Source organism: Lissotriton vulgaris, chromosome 8 (genome assembly GCF_964263255.1).
Source record: "Lissotriton vulgaris chromosome 8, aLisVul1.2, whole genome shotgun sequence".
Lineage (NCBI taxonomy): Eukaryota > Metazoa > Chordata > Amphibia > Caudata > Salamandridae > Lissotriton > Lissotriton vulgaris.
Genome location: NC_141696.1, coordinates 449,704,459 through 449,726,497, shown reverse-complemented (window position 1 = coordinate 449,726,497; position 22,039 = coordinate 449,704,459). Strand labels below are relative to the sequence as shown.

Here is a 22,039-nt window from a genome sequence, read left to right as displayed (position 1 = left end):
AACGAAACTTTACACAGAGGTTATTTGTTCTGTAAAAGCAAGAGGGTGTTATTGTACATTTTTTAGTATCGTGTGACGGGCCTGACTGCTAGAAAGTTAAAGTAAATTAATATCTGTAAATCAGATGGAGGAGGCTCCACTATGAACATTAATCTGGCCTGACTCGCGAGGCCGAGTCTTTAAAGCCACTGATTCTTCAATAGCAAAATGTGGAAACGGAAACAGTAAGAGCCAGATAAGGAGCCAGTCAGAAATGTATTTCCGGTGGGATACGCTCCACCCCAGGGTGCTCCAACCTTCTCAGTAGAAAGAGCTATTTATGTTCAATAAAAATCATACCGAGCTACAAATGTTATTAGTGTGATAACAGTGACCACGTCAGAGAGATTATAATAGAGGCTACCTCATGCAGAATTACCAGCAGTGATCACGTAAGTGCACCGGGCAGGGTTGGAGGTAGTAATGTGGAGAAACCTTTGTCAATTTGCAATGCCACCTCTACATGGTTATTGCATACCAGACCTTAGTACGAAGGTATTATCATTCGGAAAATGTTTCCTCAGGACCTCTTGATTTATCACTCAAATATCACCTTTAAATATATTTTCGAAATCCAACCGTTTTTCTTCAAACATCAGCTTAAGTGTTCTGAAAATTCACACATTTTCATCTCGAACGTACGCTTTTCAATTTTGGGATACATATGTTAATTCAACCAAGCAAAAGCTTCTAATTTGCTAAGCTGCACATAGGAGAGCTACTTACTGGTAACTGGAGACCTACAAGCAGTCGCGGCTCTAGGCCCATGGCGGCCCTGGACAGGGAGCGTAGGTAGGGGGCCCCGGAAGAGGGGGTTCGGGCAGCGTGGAGGCCAGTGAAGGAGGGGGGGGGGTCAGGGTGTTTGGAAGTAGAACAGAGCCAGAGGCCCCCAAATCCCTGCCAGGGGCTGCCACGAAAATATGTATCCATCCTCAGAGGATTATTATATTAAGGATATATATTGGCGTGGTGGCCCCTGGGGTTTGGTGGCCCTGTGCAGGTGCACAGCTTGCACATGCCTAAGGCCACCCCTGCTACAAGTAGCTTGTGAGCTACTAGTTGGAGAAGCATGCTCCACCCGATCACAAATGACTGGGTGTTCTCAAACTATATAACCTGATTTTACTAACTAGAAAATCCAGCCAGTAAAATCTCTTTGGGATAGGTTGTATTACAGCTGGGAGGTGTATGTTGCCCCTGCCTGACTCTCAACCCTGGCAAAGAGGAGTAAATAATGGTCCAGTGCTTAATTTGCAAAACATTAAGTGGCGTGGTCCAAATCTAGCCTCGGAAGCCAGCGGCCAGTGCACCTGAAGGTCGAGGGTGCTAAAACTGTATAGTTTTGATTCCACCTCATGCATCTTTTTACACCACCCTACACTTATAGCACATTTATTTTACTCTTGCAGGTTCATTTTCAATTCCTACTTTCTCCCTCTGTCACTGTTTTTTCCGTCTTTTTCTTCTGTCTTGTTCCCCCCATTTTTTGCCTTTCTCTCTCCAGTTCTGGCTCAGTCTGTTGATGAAAAATAAGTCTTGGTCGCCAAAAACTAGTGCTGGTGGGGTCAATCTGCAACCACCAGCTCAAGTTAAAGATTGATGGTCTCCCTGCCAGTCTACAGCCTCCTCTCCCCCAACACACCATCCCAACCATCTTCCTACCTTCTTCTCCCCTTAGTATCTACCACCTGCAGTGCAGATGGTAAATGCGAGCAAGAATCACCGCAGAAAAGGGAATACCATGCAGAATTCGACCCATCCACATAGATAGTCCCAATTCTTCTGGGATAAACTCATAATTCCATTGTCCGGACAGGGTGTTACTGTACAGTGCAGATGTGCCACCATGGCAGTGCCACACAACTCCTAACTGAGAACTATGCAACTATGGGAGCAACAGAACACGCTTGTTTTAGAATATGTAGAAAACATAATGTTTTGAAAAATAATATTTTACAGACCTTTTCCAGAGAAAAGCTAATATTGAAAAGGGTTGGTAGAAGTGGAGCATATTGACTTTCGTATCCATTGGCTGTGGTGTCAACAGTGTTCGCTGAAGGTGGCTGATTTTCATCTGGCAAGGCTTCTTTGTTGTCTTGATCCATGTATAACTTCAGCGTTTGCTCACAGAGAATATTTTGATCTTTTTTCATGCTACTGTTTTGGGTTCTGCTGTTGATGTTTTCTGCCTTTCCTAATAAAACGGTTGTTTCTTTGGTAGACTGCCAGGATAAGCAAGCATTTTTAAATTCTATAATATTATTAGGGTTTTCAGGCTTGTTTCTCTCTTTCCCCATTTCCTCCATTAAGAAGAGCCTCTATTAATCAAAACACACACAAACAAAAATCATTAGTTGAGAAAATGTAATCACAAGTATATTTCTTGTACAGACTGTTTAAATGTATATAATTGCATTAGGGTTAATGATTAGTGGGCCAAAGGAAAGTGTATAGAAACGCATTGTCTCACATAGTGCATATGATTATTCATCTGAGAATTATCCCATCCCATATCGTTCCTTCCAACACCACCACCCCTTCTTGTGTGTCCTCAACACATTGGCAATTAAATACTCCTTACATTCTTTACCCCTTCATTGTCACTGTGACAGCTGTTGTTTTCTCTATGTTCATAAAATTCACCCAAAATTCACCAGCAAGGGGTGAGGTCTCGGCGCGAAAGCAAGGTGGTGATCTAGTAAGGAGCTCCAGCTGAGGAAGAGACTCCCTGACAGCCATATGATGGAATCCGCTAAGGCATCCCACCCTTACGATTGAAACCTGGTGGTGGAAGCTTCCGGCAGGACGAGAAGCTGGCAATCGATGATGGTGGAGGACAGAGAGGAGAGAAATGGTCAGGACAGTGAGGCCTGACTCTAACATGGTTTCTGAGGACAGATGTGGCATGAACCTTAGTCCGCAGTGCTGAAGGGGCCTGCAAAGGAGTCATTGAGTGGCTGAGGAGGCAGGGAACGGATCCTCAGGGGACTGCTCGGCAGCAAAGAGGACACAGCAATGCTGGGACCTGCAGGAGCAGTGAGTGTGGGTCCTACTGACTGCTTTGCGCGACAACCCCAGCAGAGGCCTGTTGGGTCATGGGGGAAGACCCCCTCTGCTACTGAGGTGGTCAGGAACTGTGTTGTATTCTGCTCACCTTGATCAGGCCCCCTTGGGAGAACTTTAGAGCAGGAGGAGGAGACTCAGTTGGGAGTGTCTGGAAGCCTGGGGTCCCCCAGCAGCTGTTGAGAGGATATCTCCACTGGAACTGTGTGGTGCGTACTATTCGGACCAGACTTTGACCTGCATTGGTGTGCCCACCCCCCCCAACCCCTGCTGAGCATTGGGGGTGGGGTACAAACTTGTAACATGGTAGACCGGAGCACCTGGAGCCCCCTCACGGCATCCTGGAAGCTTGGTGCCCAACTCATGAGCTCAGAAGTGAGTACAAGATCCAGACTAGTGCCACAGTGACAGCGTAATCCCTGAGATGGGGTGTGATAAGGCAAAACAGTTGGCACAATCCCACAGGCTTAATTGCTATGCCTCCAGGAGTGAATCTGCAGGGGGAGACATGGACCAGGGATTGGGCGCTGAGGGGGACACTGGGGATGCAAACCGATTCCTTAAGGACCTTCTCTGAATAGTGATATTAAATCTACCCTGAACATAATATAGACACAGTGGCGATTGATATTGCACTCCACCACTAGAATTAGAAGAAGCTTAGCTCCAGATTAACATCAGTGGAAAAGCAGTTTCAAATCAATCAGACTGTATTGCAACAATAAAGATAGAGGCCAAAATTGCTACAAGAGACCATGGATCACCTCCCTACCAGAGTGGAAGATGTGGACAGAAGTTCCAGACGAAACAACATTAGGATTGTGGGCTTTCCCGAGGGCTGTGAAGACCCTGAGTGCTTCTTGGACAAATTTGTCAAGAAGGTGGTGGGCCCACAGAATCTTTCCTGTCCATTTGTGATAGAAAAGCCACACAGGGTGCCCAGAACCCCTCTCAGACCAGAGGCTAGAGATTTTACCAAAAGATTCCTTAATTGCCCACAATGCAGTCCTCTGAGCAGCATGTCAGAATGGCCCACTCAATTATGAGAAATTTGTTATTTCCAGATTACACACAAACAGTACAAGCGAAGTGAAGATCCATTGATAAGGCCAAGGCAGAGCTGCGGAAAAGGAATGTCTCAAAAATATGGTGCTCTTAAAGGCTAAATTGCAAATCCTGTCAGAGTGCAAATTGTAGTAATGAGGCTGAGGCAAATATACCAAGGAGACATGTTTATTCAACATTCAACTCCACAGCTCCCTGGAGACCAATTGTCCAACCCTCACAAAATACTTGAACATACACATTCCATCCTAGAACACATCATGTCATAAAGGATTACATGGAACCTCTGTAACAATAGAGTACAGCATATTACAACATCTCCTTTTTTATGACATTATGAAATGTATGGCAATGCTGTTATACAACACCAAATGCAATGGAACAATACACTACTAAGTAATCCTATTTAACAATGTATCGCTATACAAAAGAAAAGATAAATAAAATATGAACAAAGAAATACAAAAAGAAATAAAGAAAACACCTGGAAACATAAAGGGCATATATACACCAAAAACATAGGGTGATATTTATCCACAGAAAACATATACTAATTACCATCCGAAACGTTTTGGTAGACTCACCCTTCTGTTGCTTCTACGAGGTGCAACAGGTTGACCCACCTCCTTGTCACTGGTCCCACTTTGATCATCTGGTTCAACCACTACTTAATTGGGAAACTTGTACACTATTGATATATTCTACAATTCTTTCTTATTGACCCTCACAACAAAAATGAGACACAGTATCCAATTTTACAGGTGAACCAAATTTAGACACACCTATAGGAATGTTTGATTCTAACCCAATCACCCACCAGCAATCCATGTCCTTTCTCATGAATCCTGGTACACTCATCCTTTGTTTTGTCTCCATCTATTAGAGACTTGGACTCCATTTTTGGTTCAATATTGCTAAAAGGCATACTACTCAAATCCAATTTCCTCATCTATGCTGGAGACATTTCAAAAGTCTGTTTTCTGCCCTTTAAGCTCTCAAAGGGACTCTTTCCAGCAACCAATTAGGCGTGGTCCTATGTGCCCACAACATGCTTTTAATAGCTTTCATAACCTCCATCCTGTTGCTCACAGCCCACTGAATACATTCCACTAACATATAGGCATAGGCATGTGGGTGGTAAAGTGCAACCCTGCGATGTAACATTTTTGATTATTGCAAAAACTCTCTACGTTCTTTAGAAATGAACTGAACTCTGTTATCTGACACAATGTCTTTGGGAAATACTTCTCTCCCACATGTGTTCTGACTTTTTCTACCACCTTCCGTGTTGGGATAATTCATGAACTGCACCTCGCGCCACTTACTATGTTAGTCTGCAACAACCACAGCATATTTATATTTATTGGGCAAGATGTGAAATGGCCCAACAAAATCCACAGCACATTTCATACATAGACCTTCTGACAACTCAAGAGCTTGACAAAGAGGAATAAAAGTTTTAATTACTTTTTTGCTGGTGTAACATGTCACACACCCCTTTACTTCATCAGATATCTGAACATTCGCACCTGCAAGGCAAGATGGCTGCCGACAGTCCGTAGGGGGTAGCTGCACTCGGCCACTCTCCTGCAATTACAGCTATCTTGTGGTCAATCGCATTGGCATGGCTCAGTTTTCTTGAAACCTTCTCTAATTGATCCACGAGGGCACGGATGCTGGAGGATTTTCTGGATGGGCTACGTGGGAGTACGCATGGAACATACAATTGTCTGGCTGGTTGCAGCAGAGGAGGTAGACATATGCTGGCTGAAAAAATCGAACAAATCAAATATACTAAGTGCACCATCTGCGCCAAGAGGTAGATGGCAGGCAGCACTGTCCAGAGCATTTTCTAAGGCACTCTCAAACGTTAAGGAGAGGCTAACATCGTGCCAAGAGGTCTGGAGGGCTGTTAAACGTGTCATGGCCCCCAAGGTGCTGAGGGCTACCCAAAAGCAGAAACAAGAAGAAGTGGAAGTATCTAGTGAGCCTGGAACACCAACTACGAAGCAGCAAACAAAGGCACAGCAAAGGGCACAGACACGGAGAGAGGCTGCTAAAAAACGGGAGGAGGAGCGACTCTTGGCAAGTTTGAAGAGGAAAGAGGAGCGACGCAAGGTCTTACCTGTCTTGGATACTGCGACAGAAGCAATACTGCGGCAGCCTCTGATTTTTGAGTCATTCCAGGTAAAGGGGCCATCGCCCTTTTCATCTTCATTAGCAGCAACAGCAGCAACAAAAGTATCGACTTCAACCGACCTTGAGAGTGCCGAGATGGAGCCCACAGCGCTGGATACCGGGACAGCTGCAGGAGCGGACTTGGAGCAGAGGGGGCATGGATACAGCTCTGACGCAACGCATGTCGATGTAGCAGGGGCAGGCGGAGGCCCCCTGGTCCAGCAAATGCCTGAAAGCGGAGCGACGAACGGATTGACTGTGTTCCCCTCGCTGGCTGCAACACATGGAGCGGCGATTTCAGCGGGAATGCAAGCAGAGGCTGCAAAAGTCACGGCGGACGAGGATAAGGAGGAGGCTCGGGTGCATGGAGCAGCGGCGCCCACTGAGGCGCTCACTGAGGTGGAGGCGGAGGCGGAGGACATGCGCGACCATCCTGCTCCTGCTCCTGCTCTGACGGAGGTTACAGAGCGTCTGATCCGGGAAGCCTTAGTAGGCGGAGAGTCTGGCGGGGGCGGAGAGTCTTGTGGGGGCGGGGTTAAAATCGCAGAGGCAAAAGTAGTGGAGGCAATCCCTCACAAGGAAGGAGGCGGCGCTGGACCCGGAGATGGAGATATCGAGAGCAGCGCAACGCCAGGTACTGAGGGGGCAGTTGGTTTAGACAGCAGACACAGGGCCAGCGAAGGAACTGAAATTGAAACAGTAGGAGACTACAATAAGGAAAATGATGCAATCGAAGTTGGTGCTAGATCCAATAAAACAGATGCTATGGATATGGCTGCTATGGATATGGCTCATTATAGTAATACTGTAAATGTAAATGAAAAAGATATATCCAACAAAATAGATGCTATGGGGTTTGACTCGAGTAAAAAATTAGAGGACTCTATAAAAGAGCCTATAATAGCACCCGAAGTTGCAGAAGCCGCAAAAGGGCCAGAAGGATGTGATGTCCCTGAGTCTACTATTAGGGTCACAGTAGGATCAAATGGCATTGACATAACTAAATCACAAGTGGCAGAGGCAGAGGCAGTAGCAGTCGTAGGCTTTGGGGTCAAGAAAGCATTATTAGCTAATCAAGGAGCAATCCCTAAGAAAAAGAATAAGAATAAGAATAAGGACAGAAGTAAGAGCCAAATAAAAAATGTATCTCTGTTAAAAACCCCACTGAATAACGAGGACAGTGAGGGCAGTGATTATAGCGAGTTGTTGGAAGAGGAGGAGGAGGAGGTGGAGGAGGAGGAAGAGGAGGAGGGAGAGGGGTCAGAATCTTCATTATCCGCTTCTTCTTCAGAGATGGAAGATTATTCAATGAGTGACTCCCAAGAGACGGACGCTGACCTTTTATGTTAAAAAAAGATGAAGGTAAAAAACGATCTAAAACCTAAAACTAAAGGTAAAACCCATAAGGTCAACGGTAAATCCCGAGGAAGAACCCTAGTAAGCAATAATAACAAGAGTAAGAGCAAGAGTAAGAGTAGGAGTAAGAAGGGAATGATGCCGCCAAAAGAAATACCTAATACAATTGAGGGGGCCGAAACTGACCCGAATAAGGACAGATTTGACATTTTACTTGCCACAATGAAACAAATTCAAGGAGAAGCACGGCAGGAAAGTCAAAGAGCCAAGCGGGCTAATAAAAAAATACAGAAATCTCTCCACAACTTACAGGATAAGTACTCTGAAGTAACAGGTAGACTAGCAGAGGTAGAACAGAGAACTGGCAAAATGGAGGAGGAAATGGCAGAAATACAGGAATTCAGGCAGACCCAGGGAAAAACTGAATCTGATATATTATGGAAACTGGAAGATTTTGAAAATCGCCAGAGGAGAAATAATATAGGACTCTTAGGAGTGGAAGAAGGCAAAGAAGGGGAGATACAAGAGCCTTTGTCGTAGAACTGCTGAAAGGTGCGTTCCCAGAAATGGATGCATGGGATTGGGATAAGGAAGTGCAACGGGCACATCGCTTCCCCCTTGTACAGAAAAAAGGCAATGCGGGTGCAAGATCGAGGACAATTCTTGTGTATGTAGGAAATTACTTGCTAAGGGAGGAAGTGATTATGAAAGCTAAACCTACGAAGAAACGCACATATAAAGATATAACTTTCTTTGCCCGTCCAGACTTTTGTCATGCAACAGTTGAGAGAAGATGGCGGATGCGGCAACTTATAGTACCATTCCAGAACCTAGGCTGTGAAGTCTATCTACTGTTTCCGTCTCGCTTGAAGGTGGGGCTCAATGGACAGTTCAGAATTTTCTTTTCGGAAATTGTTGCCCAAGAATACTTGACCTATCTTCGAGAAGAAAGAAGACATAGAGACCGAAACGGACAATCGGATCGTACAGAGATCACAAAGCAAGTAGCTTCTATCTCAAAGAGATAACTGAGCCTTTTTTGTTCTTTTTGAGATAATGTGATTATATTCTGAGAATGCTGTAGCATGGGGGGTGGCCGGGCGAGACTCCCCTTGGAGGGCACGGCTGTCACACATAGGTCAGGATTGACCTATTTGCCAGTAAGGGAAAGGGTGGGGAGGGAGGGGAAAGAGAAGGGGGTGGGGGGTGGGAACCACATGGGGAACAGGGCACGGCAGGAAAAAAAACAGAGGGGAGGAGCTTAAAAAAAATACTCTCTGGTTACAGGGAACAGGCGGGGTTGAGAAAAAGTAAAGGAAGTAATGCAATAGGCAACGCTGATTCAGAGATAATGAAATGGTGGATAACTAAACAGATAATGTACAGCAGAGAGGGTAGGAGGGAAAGGAGACTTGAGAACATGTATAATGGGGATTAGAATTGTAACTTGGAATGTTTTTGGGCTAAATGACCCCCACAAAAGAGCGAAAATAGCATTAATGCTGAAACAAATAAATCTTGATTTCGTATATATTCAGGAAACTCATATAATGACAACACAAGCTTATGTTCTGTCACAGTTAGGATTTAAGGTATTAGTTCACTCAAGCCAAGGGGTCAAAAAAAGAGGGGTAGCTATCCTAGCTAGGAATAATAATGTTCTAACTAGAAAGAAAGCACAAGACAAATGGGGAAGATGGGCTATGGTTGAGTGTTTTATTGATGGAGAGTGGAAAACATTGGTAAACGTATATGGATCAACAGAGGACGACCCCGATATATTTCAATTCTTAGATGTTGAATTAGCAACCTGGGCACCAAAAATTATACTGGGAGGCGATCTTAATATTAATGGAGCAGACGGATTAGGACTGGGTTCTTTTGGAAAGTATAGCGGTAGGAAAAAAAAAGTATTTCAGGCACTACACAGCCTGGTGTTAAACAATGCTCTCTCAGATGTATGGGGGAAAAAGATATTGGATAACAAAGGGTACACATATTACTCGGCACCGCACCAAACATGTGCAAGATTAGATTATTTTTTTATTTCAAGTACTAGTATCTCTGACTCGAAGATTGAAAGGCTGCCACGGGTCCTAAGCGACCATAACCCTGTAGTACTTACTATAACAACAAAAACAAGCACTAGACAGCACACGAACTGGACTTTTGAAAGAGAGCTACTGAAAGATGAGAAGTATATAGAATACATGAATAAATGGATTACTGATTTTTTTTCGTTTAATAAAGATACAGCAGAAATGGGAAGTATTTTGGGACACTTTTAAAGCTGGAATACGAGGTGAAACAATGAGTTATAACTCTTATAAAAGGAAACAAGCTCAGCTGAGGAATTTAGAATTAGCTTCGAATGTCTTGATGGCAGAAGAAAATCTAGAAAATAGTGTGGTGTCGGGGCGGGATATCGAAAAAGCTTGGGTAGAGTTAGTAAAAGCCAAAGGTGAGGCAGAGGGTGAAATTGCCAGCAAAGCGGCGATAATCTATAACACTAAAAGGGAGAAGTGCTATGAGCTGAGTGAGTCAGTAGGTAGGATACTGGCTACTAGAACAAGACAACAAGAATCTGTAGGTATAGTGAGGGAAATTAGGGACACTGCGGGCATGGTACATACAGACTCGATTAAAATAAGAGAAGTCTTTAGGATATTTTATGAGAAGTTATATGATGACGAGCTACAGGGTCGTGACCCTCTTAAAGATAAGGAAGAAATGAGGGAGTATCTCCAGGAGATCCCTGTAGACCCAATAGAGGAAGAGGAAGCAGATGGGTTAGAGGAAGAGCTGCAGTTAGAAGAAATAAAACAGGCAATATGGAACCTACCTTCTGGTAAAGCAGCAGGTCCTGATCAGATACCCATAGAATTTTATAAAGTATTTTGGGATTGTTTGAGAGAAGAAATGGTGAAGGTGATGCAAGGGGCACAACTGGGCATAACATCACCTAAATCATGGGGGGGTGCAGAGGTGGTCGTAATATTAAAAAAAGGTAAAAAACCCGAAGAACCAGGCTCATATAGGCCTATAACCCTACTTAATGCAGACGCAAAAGTCTTCTCTAAAGCATTGGCATCAAGGCTGGCTAAAGTCATAGATAAAATCGTCAGCAGCTGCCAACACGGTTTTATACCAGGGAGAGGAACCACCCACCATATACGGAAGGCAATAACTTTATTTGATGTCTCGTCTGTTACAGGAGACCCGATTGCAGTGATGTTACTCGATGCAGAAAAAGCATTCGATCGGGTCTCCTGGAGCTACCTTTGGTATGCTCTAGCTAGAACAGGAATTAAACAAGGTTTTATTAAAGCTTTACAAACTCTCTACTTAGAACCAGTAGCGACACTACGAGTGAACAGTGGAAACACAGGACAATTCCATATAAAAAGAGGCACCAGACAAGGGTGCCCTTGCTCACCTTTATTGTTCGCTATATATATGGACCCGCTTATACGCAGAATAGAGGCATCAGCGATGATAACACCGGTTACAACGCTTATTGGGCAATGTAAAATCTTAGCCTACGCAGATGACATCGCTGTTATCTCTCCAAACCCATCTGAGGCTATAGAACATCTTGAGCTCGAGGCGCTGAAATTTGGAAGAATCTCGGGATACAAATTAAATACATCAAAAACACAGATAATAAAAAACTCGTATACCCTATGCTTAGACAACCGAGTAACACAAGAAGGTACATATCTAGGGGTTATCATAATGTCAGACTTGGATAACTTGGTGGAAAGGAATATTTCCCCTTTAATCAAGAAAGTGGAGAAAGATCTGGATAGATGGGATAATTTACACCTGTCATTAGTGGGAAGGTCTAATATAGTAAAAATGATTATCCTTCCAAAATTTCTATATTTATTTAGGGCAATACCGCTATTCTTTGATAATAAAATATTTAAAAAATTGGAGAGTATGCTAAATAGATTTCTCTGGGCAAAAGGGAAAACGAGAAGGGCTCTTAGATTCATGACATTGCCAAGAGAAAGGGGAGGCTGGGGAGTCCCAGATTTAAAATCTTATTACTGGGCGGCGGCTCTACAGAACATGGCTGGCTTAATGGGAGGTGAACAGGGTAGCGGAGCAGAGGAATGGAGTAAATTTGGATCATTAGCAATCTATGGCCTAACTTTGGGAATGGAAGTGAAGGATGTTCTCCTGAAATTTACAGAGGCTAGCTATTACAAGAGGACAAAGTTCAAGATAATAATAGCAGCATTCGAAATTTGGAAAAGTTTTGCTAAAAAAATTGGCTTAGGAAAATTTAATTCCTATACAAGACTATTACATAATCCAACCCTCCCACAAGATATTTTCTCGGGACCTATAATGGCAGAGTGGGAAAATAGGGGAATCAGAACCATTGGAGATATTAGGGGGGAACAGTGTTTTCTCCAATTTAAAGATCTGCAAGACAGATATAACCTAGAAGCTAGGCAATTTTTCAAATTCCTCCAGATTAGGAGTTTCCTCCTGGGAAAAAAAGGTGGTGTTCTGGGATTTAGGCGTAATGCTATTATGGAAATTATTCAAAGGGGGCAGGATTGCACAATTAAAAGATTGTATGCTGAATTGATTAAAGTAAAACAAGATGATCACCAAAAGTGGAGCGAAAAATGGAAGGATAAGCTTACAATCAGCTCTGAAAGTTTTGGTATCTCCCTAGAAATGGGGAACTTATTACTATGTGCTGCACCATTACAGGCCCAACACTACAAAACACTTTATCACCTGTATTATACACCGGCTAAAATAGCACAATGGGGAGGTTTAGTGGGTATTACATGCTATAGGTGTGGAAGCTCGGATGCTGATCTGGAACATGTATTTGCTTTATGCCCCCGCTTAGATTTATTTAAAAAAGAAATCGAATGTTTTATAAGTAAAATTTTAGAAAGCGAAATTGTCCTAACCCCAGGAACCATTTTATTAGGAGTTAATGTTGAGGATGTACGTTCTTTTCGTGGGAGGGAATTTTTGTTTGTTGCTATGTCTATCATGAGATTATGTATAGCCTCTGCATGGATAGATCCTGTACCACCTACCTTCCATAAATGGCTGGCTAAGTTACTAATAATGCATAAAATGGAGAAAGAGATATATGCAAGGAAGGGAAAAAGGGGAAGGAAGCTAGGTAATATAATATGGGATCCTATAACACAATGGAAGGAGGAATAATAGTGTGAAATGTTGGATTGCCGAAAGATAAGAAATATCAACTCGGTGCAATTATAATATTGATATTGTACAATATGAAAGTATATTTTGCTTCTATTTATGCTATTTTTGTGCTCTAACTTGTGCTCTAATTTGTTTCTGGTAATATCACCCTCGCCTGCTGATGATTTAGTGATTGTCTTTTATTTTGATCTATGAACTATTGGTATATACTTCTTCTCCTTCAATCTTTGGTTTGTATTAATGATGCCGTGCCTTGTATATAAATGCAAAATCCTTCAATAAAATTTTTTTTTTTTAAAAAGATATCTGAACATTCATAGACGGCCACCAGAAGATGTTCTAAATCCACCTTTTAGTAGTAGTCTAACCCAGGTGTGCTTCGTTCCCTAAATCAACTATGAGACCTCCCAAGTTTTCTGGCACAATGAACTTTTCACCCCCCATAATCGCGTTACCCTCCTCCAAAGACAACTCACCCTCGATTTCGACAAATAGTTGTATCTCTCCTGGTACATTTTTATTCTTTGGCCCACCCATGTATTATGTACTGGACAACAGTATTAAGCATTTTGATCAGTTTTCAACTCTTCAAAGCCTTCATTCTCGGAGAAACATCCGCTAGAACATGCACCTACAGCTTCAATCAGACATTCTTTATCATCTTCAAGCAAAGCAGTATTCTGTACTCCCAAAGGCAAATGTGACCTAGATAAAAAATCAGCCCCCAAGTTTTTCCCTCCAGGTATATGTTCAACACTAAAATTGCACTGAAGCAATTCTGAACTTAATCTGGTCATTCTAGGGGTGTAATCTCTAACCGCATGTCCACTAAGGATATAAACAAGAGCTTTGTGATCCATTAGTAATGTGAATGACCTGCCCCACAGAAACTTTAACACCTTTCAACTGCCCAACCTGACGAGTAATTCACGTCGAATTACCAAATAGTTTTTCTCACTTGGACCCAAAGCCCAAGAAGCAAACCAGTGTTTAGCCTGTGTAAACATACCACCAAACCCACTCAAGTTGGCATCAACTGACACACTGCACTCTCTGGATGGATCATACGGCGTTAATATTTTTCCAGTTGTGAGTTCACTTTTGAATTGATCAAACTCTTCCTGACATTTTGAATCCCAAACAAACGTTATCTCCCTTCTTAACAGTACTCTCATGTGTTCCGTTTTTGCATCAAAGTTGTGTATACATTTAGAGTAAAACTCACATCTCCCAGAAAAAAGGAAGCCTGATCTTTGTTGGGAGGACTAGGACCTGTAACAATAGCTTCAATAAAAACCAGGACTTGGTTCAACGCCATCCTGCGAAATGAGAAGGCCTAAATATTCAAACAAAACCATTCAAAATATACACTTCTGTTTGCTTGCAACTATGCCCCTCTCCTGTAACCTATTCTTTAAATTTGTGCCATGCTCTTCTCTGATTTTCCCTGTAAACAAAATGTCATTTTGAAACACAACTGTGTTGGCCATTCCCGCCAAAATCTTCTCCATTATACGCTGGAAAAAGGCAGCTGCAGTAGCCAACCCAAAAGGCATTCTTTTAAAATGAAAAGCAACTATGGGAGATACAAACGCAGTCAAGTGTCTAGAACAAGTATTCAACTCCACTTGGTGGTATGCAGATGGCAAGTACATTTTTGAAAATACCTTAGCTCCTGAAAACTTAGCAACTGTGTCATCAGTTCTTGGCAGCATGAGAATACACCCATATCTCCATATTTGAGTTGCGTAAAACAAGCATACTCTCAAACTGCCATTTATTTTCCTGTGCAAACACTTAGGGCGAAAGTCATAAAGAAGAATCATTAGGATCAATTACCCCTGTTTCACACATTCTTCTTATTTTGTCAGCAAAATCATCTCTCACACTGAACGGTACAATGTGCAATTTATGTTTTACCAGTGTCACAAAATCCTTAACCTTGACCATGTGTTTGAAACCCTTGATGTGCCTAAGTTTGTCCTAAAAACTTCCTTTAACATGTTTACCCAACCTCCTGCTCCATCAAGATTATCTTCACTCACCAGAGATAACTGTTCCATGGTCCCTGGTCTCAATGTCATGCCAAACAATCCTTGGTGATACCACCCCAGAATGTTGCCTAAGCAAGCTCAATACTTTTGTCTATGGTGATGGCTTCCTGCCAAGATGGATTTTCCAATGTAAGTAGTTTGTCCTGTACTTTCTAGTCGGTACATCTGACAACAATTTGATCGCATATCAATTGAGAGGTAAATGCTTCTAACTTACATTTAGATACTAATGTAGGTAATGCTTCCACATGTGCATTCATGCTCTCATCAGACTTCTGTTCTCTAGTAAAAAAAATGTGTGCTTTTACACCACAATGTTAGCCTGGACATCAAATAGTTTTTATCATCTTGCTACAGCATCTTCAAACTCATAGAAGGCATCCTCTCCCTCAGCAATTTTCAAAGTCGGCAGATGCTCATGAACAGCCTGCCCCTCAAATCCCAAATTGTGTTCAAGAATGTACCTTTTCCGTTCCGCACCAAATCAGCCCCCCCCCACCACCAAGGCACCTAAATATTTAGTGAAAGCCCCATACCATACTTTCCACTTAACTGGTGGATCTCCTTGAAGCTGTAAGAATGGCGGCGGTGGATGTACATTCTGCATATTGTTCATTCACCTGCTACTAATACAAATAGTACTTCCCTCTGAAGTTTAACCTTATGATAATACACTGCACTTCTACACTACACATACAACTGTACAACCACTTGAGTAGAATTTTTTTAAGTACTCACACAACCAGTCCTATTGTAAGTAAAAAAAAATACCCATAGTACCAATTCAGAGTACTAACTTGGTGGGTGCCCCACAATGCGCCCCAGAAGGTACACTGTGTGTAACCCACACAAAAATACTGGTGTTTTATCTTGATACCACAGCTTTTTCAGATGCCGGCGGAAAAAAAAATCACGATGTCACAAGAGCTAGAGAAGTCCGACATCAATATACACCCCATGATATTACCTGAGTAACAGAAATGCAACGTAGATGCCAGCACCGCACCCAATAACATTGGAGCATGTTTAATTGCAACCGCTGATGTTATGCTCCATGTACCCGAACTGCTCTCAGTCCTACATTGAAATTAGCCTCTCTTTCTAATCTGGTGGTTTGTTACAGGCATTTCATATCCTTTTGCAACCCATCTGACATTGCGCTACATGTTGAACACTCCTCTGTTGAGCAATTTATCTTCTGATGTGTGTAGAGTAACGTCACATAGATGCACTTCCTGGCTGAGTCCTCAAGCTTTATAGCTGACATTGCGCTACACAGCATGCTGCAGCACATCGTATTGCTCATCACACTGGTGGAAAAGTGCTGACATTACCAAAACACTTGCAGTACCTCGCTGGATGGAACTCCGCTGACCCCACAGTGAAGCGTTGAGAGGTCCCGCTCTGCTGACAGCTAGACTTTGTCAAGTTGGGAAAACCACAGCAGGGTGGCAACTCATCCTCGTAGGCTTACAACCTCCACAGCAGGATGCCAGTAAGACCCAGAAAACTCCTGCACAGGTAGAATTTTAGGTGAAAAGAGTACAGATGGGCGACATCCTGAGACTGCTTCCATGAGTAATCGTACACACGCGTGGGTTGAGTTTGAGTCAGAAAAGTCGGCAAATTGGGTAGTAATAACACTGAGGCAAATGTACCAAGGAGACAAGTTTATTCGACATCCAATTCTACAGCACCCTGGATAATCACTGTCCAAACACACTCAATACCTGAATCAATCAGAGTACTTGAAGAGCGCGCTACTTACCCGTGAGGGTCTCAAGGCGCTGAGGGGAGGGGGGGTGCTGCTACTGCTTGAAGAGCCAGGTCTTGAGGAGTCTTCTGAAGGCGAGTATGTCTTGGGTCTGCCGTATGTGGGTAGGGAGGGTGTTCAAGGTCTTGGCGGCGAGGTGGGAGAAGGCTCTGCCGCCGGAGGTTGCTCGTTGGATGCGGGGAACAGCGGCGAGGGTGGCGGATAGGAGCTGGCGGGTGGGGGTGTAGAAGCTGAGTCGGCTGTTAAGGTAGGCTGGTCCGGCATTGTGGAGTGCTCTGTGTGTGTGGGTGAGGAGCTTGAAGGTGATCAACTTGTCGACGGGGAGCCAGTGTAGGTCTCTCAGGTGGGGGGTGATGTGGCTGCGGCGGGGAACGTTGACGATCAGTCGGGCGGAGGCGTTTTGGATGCGTTGTAGTCGTCGTAGGTGTTTGGCTGGGATTCCTGTGTAGAGTTTGTTGCCGTAGTCCAGTCTGCTGCTGACGAGGACCTGTGTCACCGTTCTTGTTTTAGTAGAGATCCACTTGTAGATCCTGCAGAGCATGCAGAGGATGTTGTAGCAGGAGGAGGAGACGGCGTTGACCTGCTTAGCCATGGAGAGAAAGGAGTCGAGGATGAATCCTAGGTTGCGTGCATGGTCGGTGGGTGTTGGTGCTGTTCCCAGTGTGGTCGGCCACCAGGAGTCGTCCCAGGCTGAGGGGGGTGGGTCAGAGGATGAGTACCGAGTTCAGCTTCAGACGGTTGCTCCTCATCCAGTCGGCAACGGCTTTCATTCCCTCATGGAGGTTGGTTTTGGCGGTGTGTGGGTCCTTGGTGTGAGGGAGAGGATGAGCTGGGTGTCGTCGGCGTAGGAGATGATGCTGGGGTCGTGAAGGCGGGCCACTTGTGCGAGGGGGGCCATGTAGATGTTGAACAGCGTCGGGCTGAGGGGTGAGCCCTGGGGGACGCCACAGATGATGTCGGTGGCTTCGGATCGGAAGGGTGGGAGGCGGACGCTCTGGGTTCTGCCAGAGAGGAAGGACCTGGTCCAGTCAAGGGCCTTTTCTTGGATCCCGGCTTCTAGGAGGCGTGTCTTTAGAGTGCAATGGCAGACTGTGTCGAAGGCGACTGACAGGTCCAAGAGGATGAAAAGTACAGAAAGTTCGTTACATGTCGCTTCAATGTTACATACACATGAGTGAACTCGATTATAAGGAACGAAATAAAAGCAAAGTATTTAGAACAGCATGTCACTACCATCAGTAACAGTTATGTCAATGAGAGAATATAGAGCAACAGTGGCAGTCCGCAGAATAAAAGAAAAAAAACAACAACTGTTTCCTCGCTACACACCAGCGAATTGTTCAGTGCGGCGCACAAGTTATACTATGGTAACATTTCAAAGGAAATTGAGTACATCAGTAATGCAATATATTTCCAGATCTTTATTATAAACTAAGAAATGCAAAGAACAACCTGAGAGTTCAGGAACAAGAGACTGGGTGGTGATAAAAGATGAATGTGTGTGTACATGTGGTGCTCATGGGGCAGGTTGGGGGCAGGTATGTATAGTGCTATAAAACACAAAAAAGAGCAGAACAGGTCAGGGAGTGGTGTGTAACTAAACCAGTGACTGTGAAACAGTAGGGTCTATACGCAAACTAATGTCGTTGAGAGTTATTGGAAAACAAAACAAAACCTCTTGAAGAAACGCTGATGTTTGTTTAAATAACAAGTCATTATCGGCATTCTTTAATTTTACTCGCATGCGCGATGGAGCAGTGTCTCCCTTCGCGCTTGTTCCGAGATTTTGTGTACGCCCTTTATGCCCCGTTTTTCAACCGATCAGCGTTTACTTAAGGGTGAGGGGCGGCTGGATAATCACCTCCACGACCGCTTGGCTCATGGATAGGGGTACCGACGGACAGGTGAGTGTCCTAGGGTACTCTCCTTCTCTCAGCGATTTTCTGTAGGGGAGACAATACCAGTTAGTTTTTACAGGCAATACTAGATCAGAATTAGCCTGGATGGTACATTTTTTGACACAACCGTGTTTTTTATAAAAGAAAGGGGACTTGGTTGCCAAGTAATCTTTGATATTGATCAATTCCTCTCACCATTGTCTTCTGACTGGGTTTTATAGTAGTTCACAGTTTTGTACTACATGAGGAGATCTTACATTCAACATAAGATTCTTTAGGAGCACTCTAGAGTGTCTACATGAGGAGATCTCACATTCAACATAAGATTATTTAGGAGCACTCTAAAGTGTCTACACTTTGTCTTGTGTGTTCTGATACAGCGCAGCACATGCGTTTTCTTAAGGCGCCATATGGGATGGTTTATGTGGTTGTTTTCTGGGAAGAGGGGTACCTGCCACACGTTCGTTGGGTTATGTGTGTAGAGCAATTGGCTTGGGCTTAGTAGAGTTGCGTGCTCACTGTGTCCCTTTTTTCTACACCGCAGAGCGGGGCCTCATACTCCCGAGCGGTCGCCGGGTGAGGTGAGGTCTTCACCCTCACAAGGCTGGGTGAGTATCACTGCGAGGAAATTCCTCTGAGTGATTAAGCTACTATGCTTTTTTCATATATGCAGAATGTCAATTATTCATGCAGGTGTGCCTTGACTATACGGTCTCTCTGTTTTCAGGTGGTTGTGTATGTATAATTGGTGTTGTTGTACAATAATTTTTGTTTGTTGATAGGAAGAAGACATGCTTCTCTCCCCCAGTGGACGTTTAAGCGTTGAAGTTGCTGGTAGATATGTATCAGTCTATAAGTAAACCTTTTGTTACTTTTTCACCTAACATATTACTTGTAGTTATAGTTGCAGTAGCTAGTCTATATTCTAGGTCCTGAAGAAAGCTGGGGCAATGCCCCTAGAGCTGAAACATGTCGACCATCCTGCACAGCGCCAAAAGGTAGCCTTCCTACCAGGCGTGGTTTTAACCCTTGACACACAGATTTCTATATGTACGTTCTCTTAGAATCTGTGTAGCCAATTTTATCCTTCACCATCACTTTCATTTAAGCACTGCACATTATTTAGTCCACTTCATGGCAAACATCATGGCTAGCCTTCTGACATCCAGTTCCACACCGGTACTATATGGCCGGATGTGTTATGGATTGATCAGCAATTCCCATATGACGTAAACTCCACCGAAAGGGTGGTCTGATGGGAATTGTTCTAGCGCTTTGTTTTCCAATAACTCTCAACGACATTAGTTTGCGTATACACCCTACTGTTTCACAGTCACTGGTTTAGTTACACACCACTCCCTGACCTGTTCTGCTCTTTTTTGTGTTTTATATCCTGACAATAGGGGAGCGAGCAGACAGGTCGTTAAATATTCCCCTTGACCCTCCACACGTTTGTTTCTTAATGTATAGTGCTATGTCAGCAGTGGGGGCCAGTCAGCGCGACCAGCCAGATACGCAGCGGGAGAGGGGGGGGGGGGGGGGGGGGGAATAGGAGGGGATGGGGGGTTGGGGGGCGGGGGGGGGAGGGGGGAAACTCGGCTGGTAGTATGCGGAACATGGCACGAGTGTCTAAATAATGCCTCTTTGCAGGCACACCTGGTGGTACATGGGATACATGCGGACCTCCGCCGTCTCCTCTTGATGCAATGCTACACTTTCTGCCCTCGCCCAATTGTCAAACGAGTTACGCCAGTGTATCGCCTAGGGGGGGTGCAGCATTCTTCCAGCGCTTGGTAATGAGGCGTTTCGCAGTTATCAGCCCCAGGTCCCAAAACCTCGCCTGGACCTTCGTCTGTTTCGTCCTCTTAAACAAGCCCAGTAGGCAAACCTCCCACGTGTGTGGCAGGCTACCTCCTGTCGCTGCTGCCAAAGTAGCTGAAACTGAAGTCCAGTTAGTGTGCAGGGAAGGGCATGCCCAGAGTACATGCAGGAGCTGTGCGTCTACAAGTCCGCATCTGGGGCATGCCGATGAGTCAAGCCCAAAATAAGGATTGAGTTTATCCGGAGATAAATACGCACGGTGCACAATATAATATTGTATGATCTTAAAACAAGCATTACGTGGAACATTCTGCGCCCCAGCTAGCACCTGCGCCCATTCTCTATTAGTCCAGTCCTGGCCTCTATCGACTGTCCATTTGTCTCGCAGTCGCTGTGATGAGAATTGTGTGTGTATGTGTAACGCTTGGGCGAGCCAATGTACAATGTGGGAGCCGTTTCCCATCACATGCAGGTACTGAATGAGCAGATGCGTCAGAGGTTCTTCTGTTAGGGCCCCCCAGGCATGTGTCAATGTATGGAGGATTGTCGCGTGTGTCAGAAATTGTCCAGCAGGTAGTCCTGTATCAGCCGCCAGGGTCGCAAAAGAAAGTAGTGTGCCCTCTGTAAACAAGTCAACCAGGCTATCTAAATCAACGGCCGTCCAACTGCCTAGCATAAGCTCTGTAAGTGCGCTTCTCTCCCAAGGCGTCCCCAGTAGTGGTAGGTTGGGGGCGTATGGTTTGGTAGAGTTTGTAAGTTTCAGGCTCCTCATATAGCACTTTCGCGCTACCGCAAGGTGCAATTGATCAGGGCAGCGGACCTTAGCTAAAGGGTGAAACAGCGCATGTACCTGTGCGACTGTCATGACTGTGTCGTCCGATGCAGTATCACTCAAGTTCTTCCCACTCAACCAATAAGTGACCCTCTGCAGCTGCGCTGCCAGGTAGTAAAGCTAGTGATTAGGAACTGACAGTCCCCCACTCTCCGTTGCAGCGTAGAGCGTCTTCAACGCAACTCTGGGACGCCCCGCGTTCCAGATCAATCGCCTGGTCAGGGTTTCCAACTCTCGGAAAATTCGGGTTGGGACATACACCGGAAGATTTGCATAAAAGTACAGCAATCTAGGCAGTGCGACCATCTTAGCGAGCGTAATACGACTTGGGACGTTCAATGGAAGAGAGTTCCAAAAGGACACCTGAGCCGTAAGTGACGAAATTGTTCTCGTGAGGTTACCCTTCAATAGGTCAGCAGGCTCACGATAAATCTGAATCCCAAAATAGCGAAAAACGGTTGAATACCAGACGAGCCGCTCGCCCATCACTACAATATCGCACTCCGGCGTGTCTGCGGTGAAAGAATATACGCCTGACTTTGCACAATTAACGCGGAGTCCTGACATGTCACCGAAACTGCTAAATATGGCAGTGAGCGCGCATGGGAAGCAGGTCAGGTCTCTAATGTAGATCAATAGGTCATCTACATACAGTGATACTGAGTGCACTCCGTCAGCCAAAGGGATACCCCAATCTGCACCAGAAGCACGCAGCTGCATCGCTAAGGGTTCCATCATAAGCGCAAAGATC

General features: G+C 44.5%; 1 protein-coding gene across 1 annotated transcript in view; it reads right to left on the bottom strand.

Moving 5' to 3' along the window:
* Positions 1-22,039, bottom strand: part of LOC147697160 (ATP-binding cassette sub-family C member 5-like) — a 2,119,944-nt gene that overhangs the window by 1,091,208 nt on the left and 1,006,697 nt on the right. Inside the window, exon 10 of the mRNA XM_086934231.1 lies at positions 2,001-2,357. Within this exon, the coding sequence (XP_086790357.1) occupies positions 2,001-2,357 (357 nt within the window). The remainder of the gene's footprint in view (positions 1-2,000; positions 2,358-22,039) is intronic.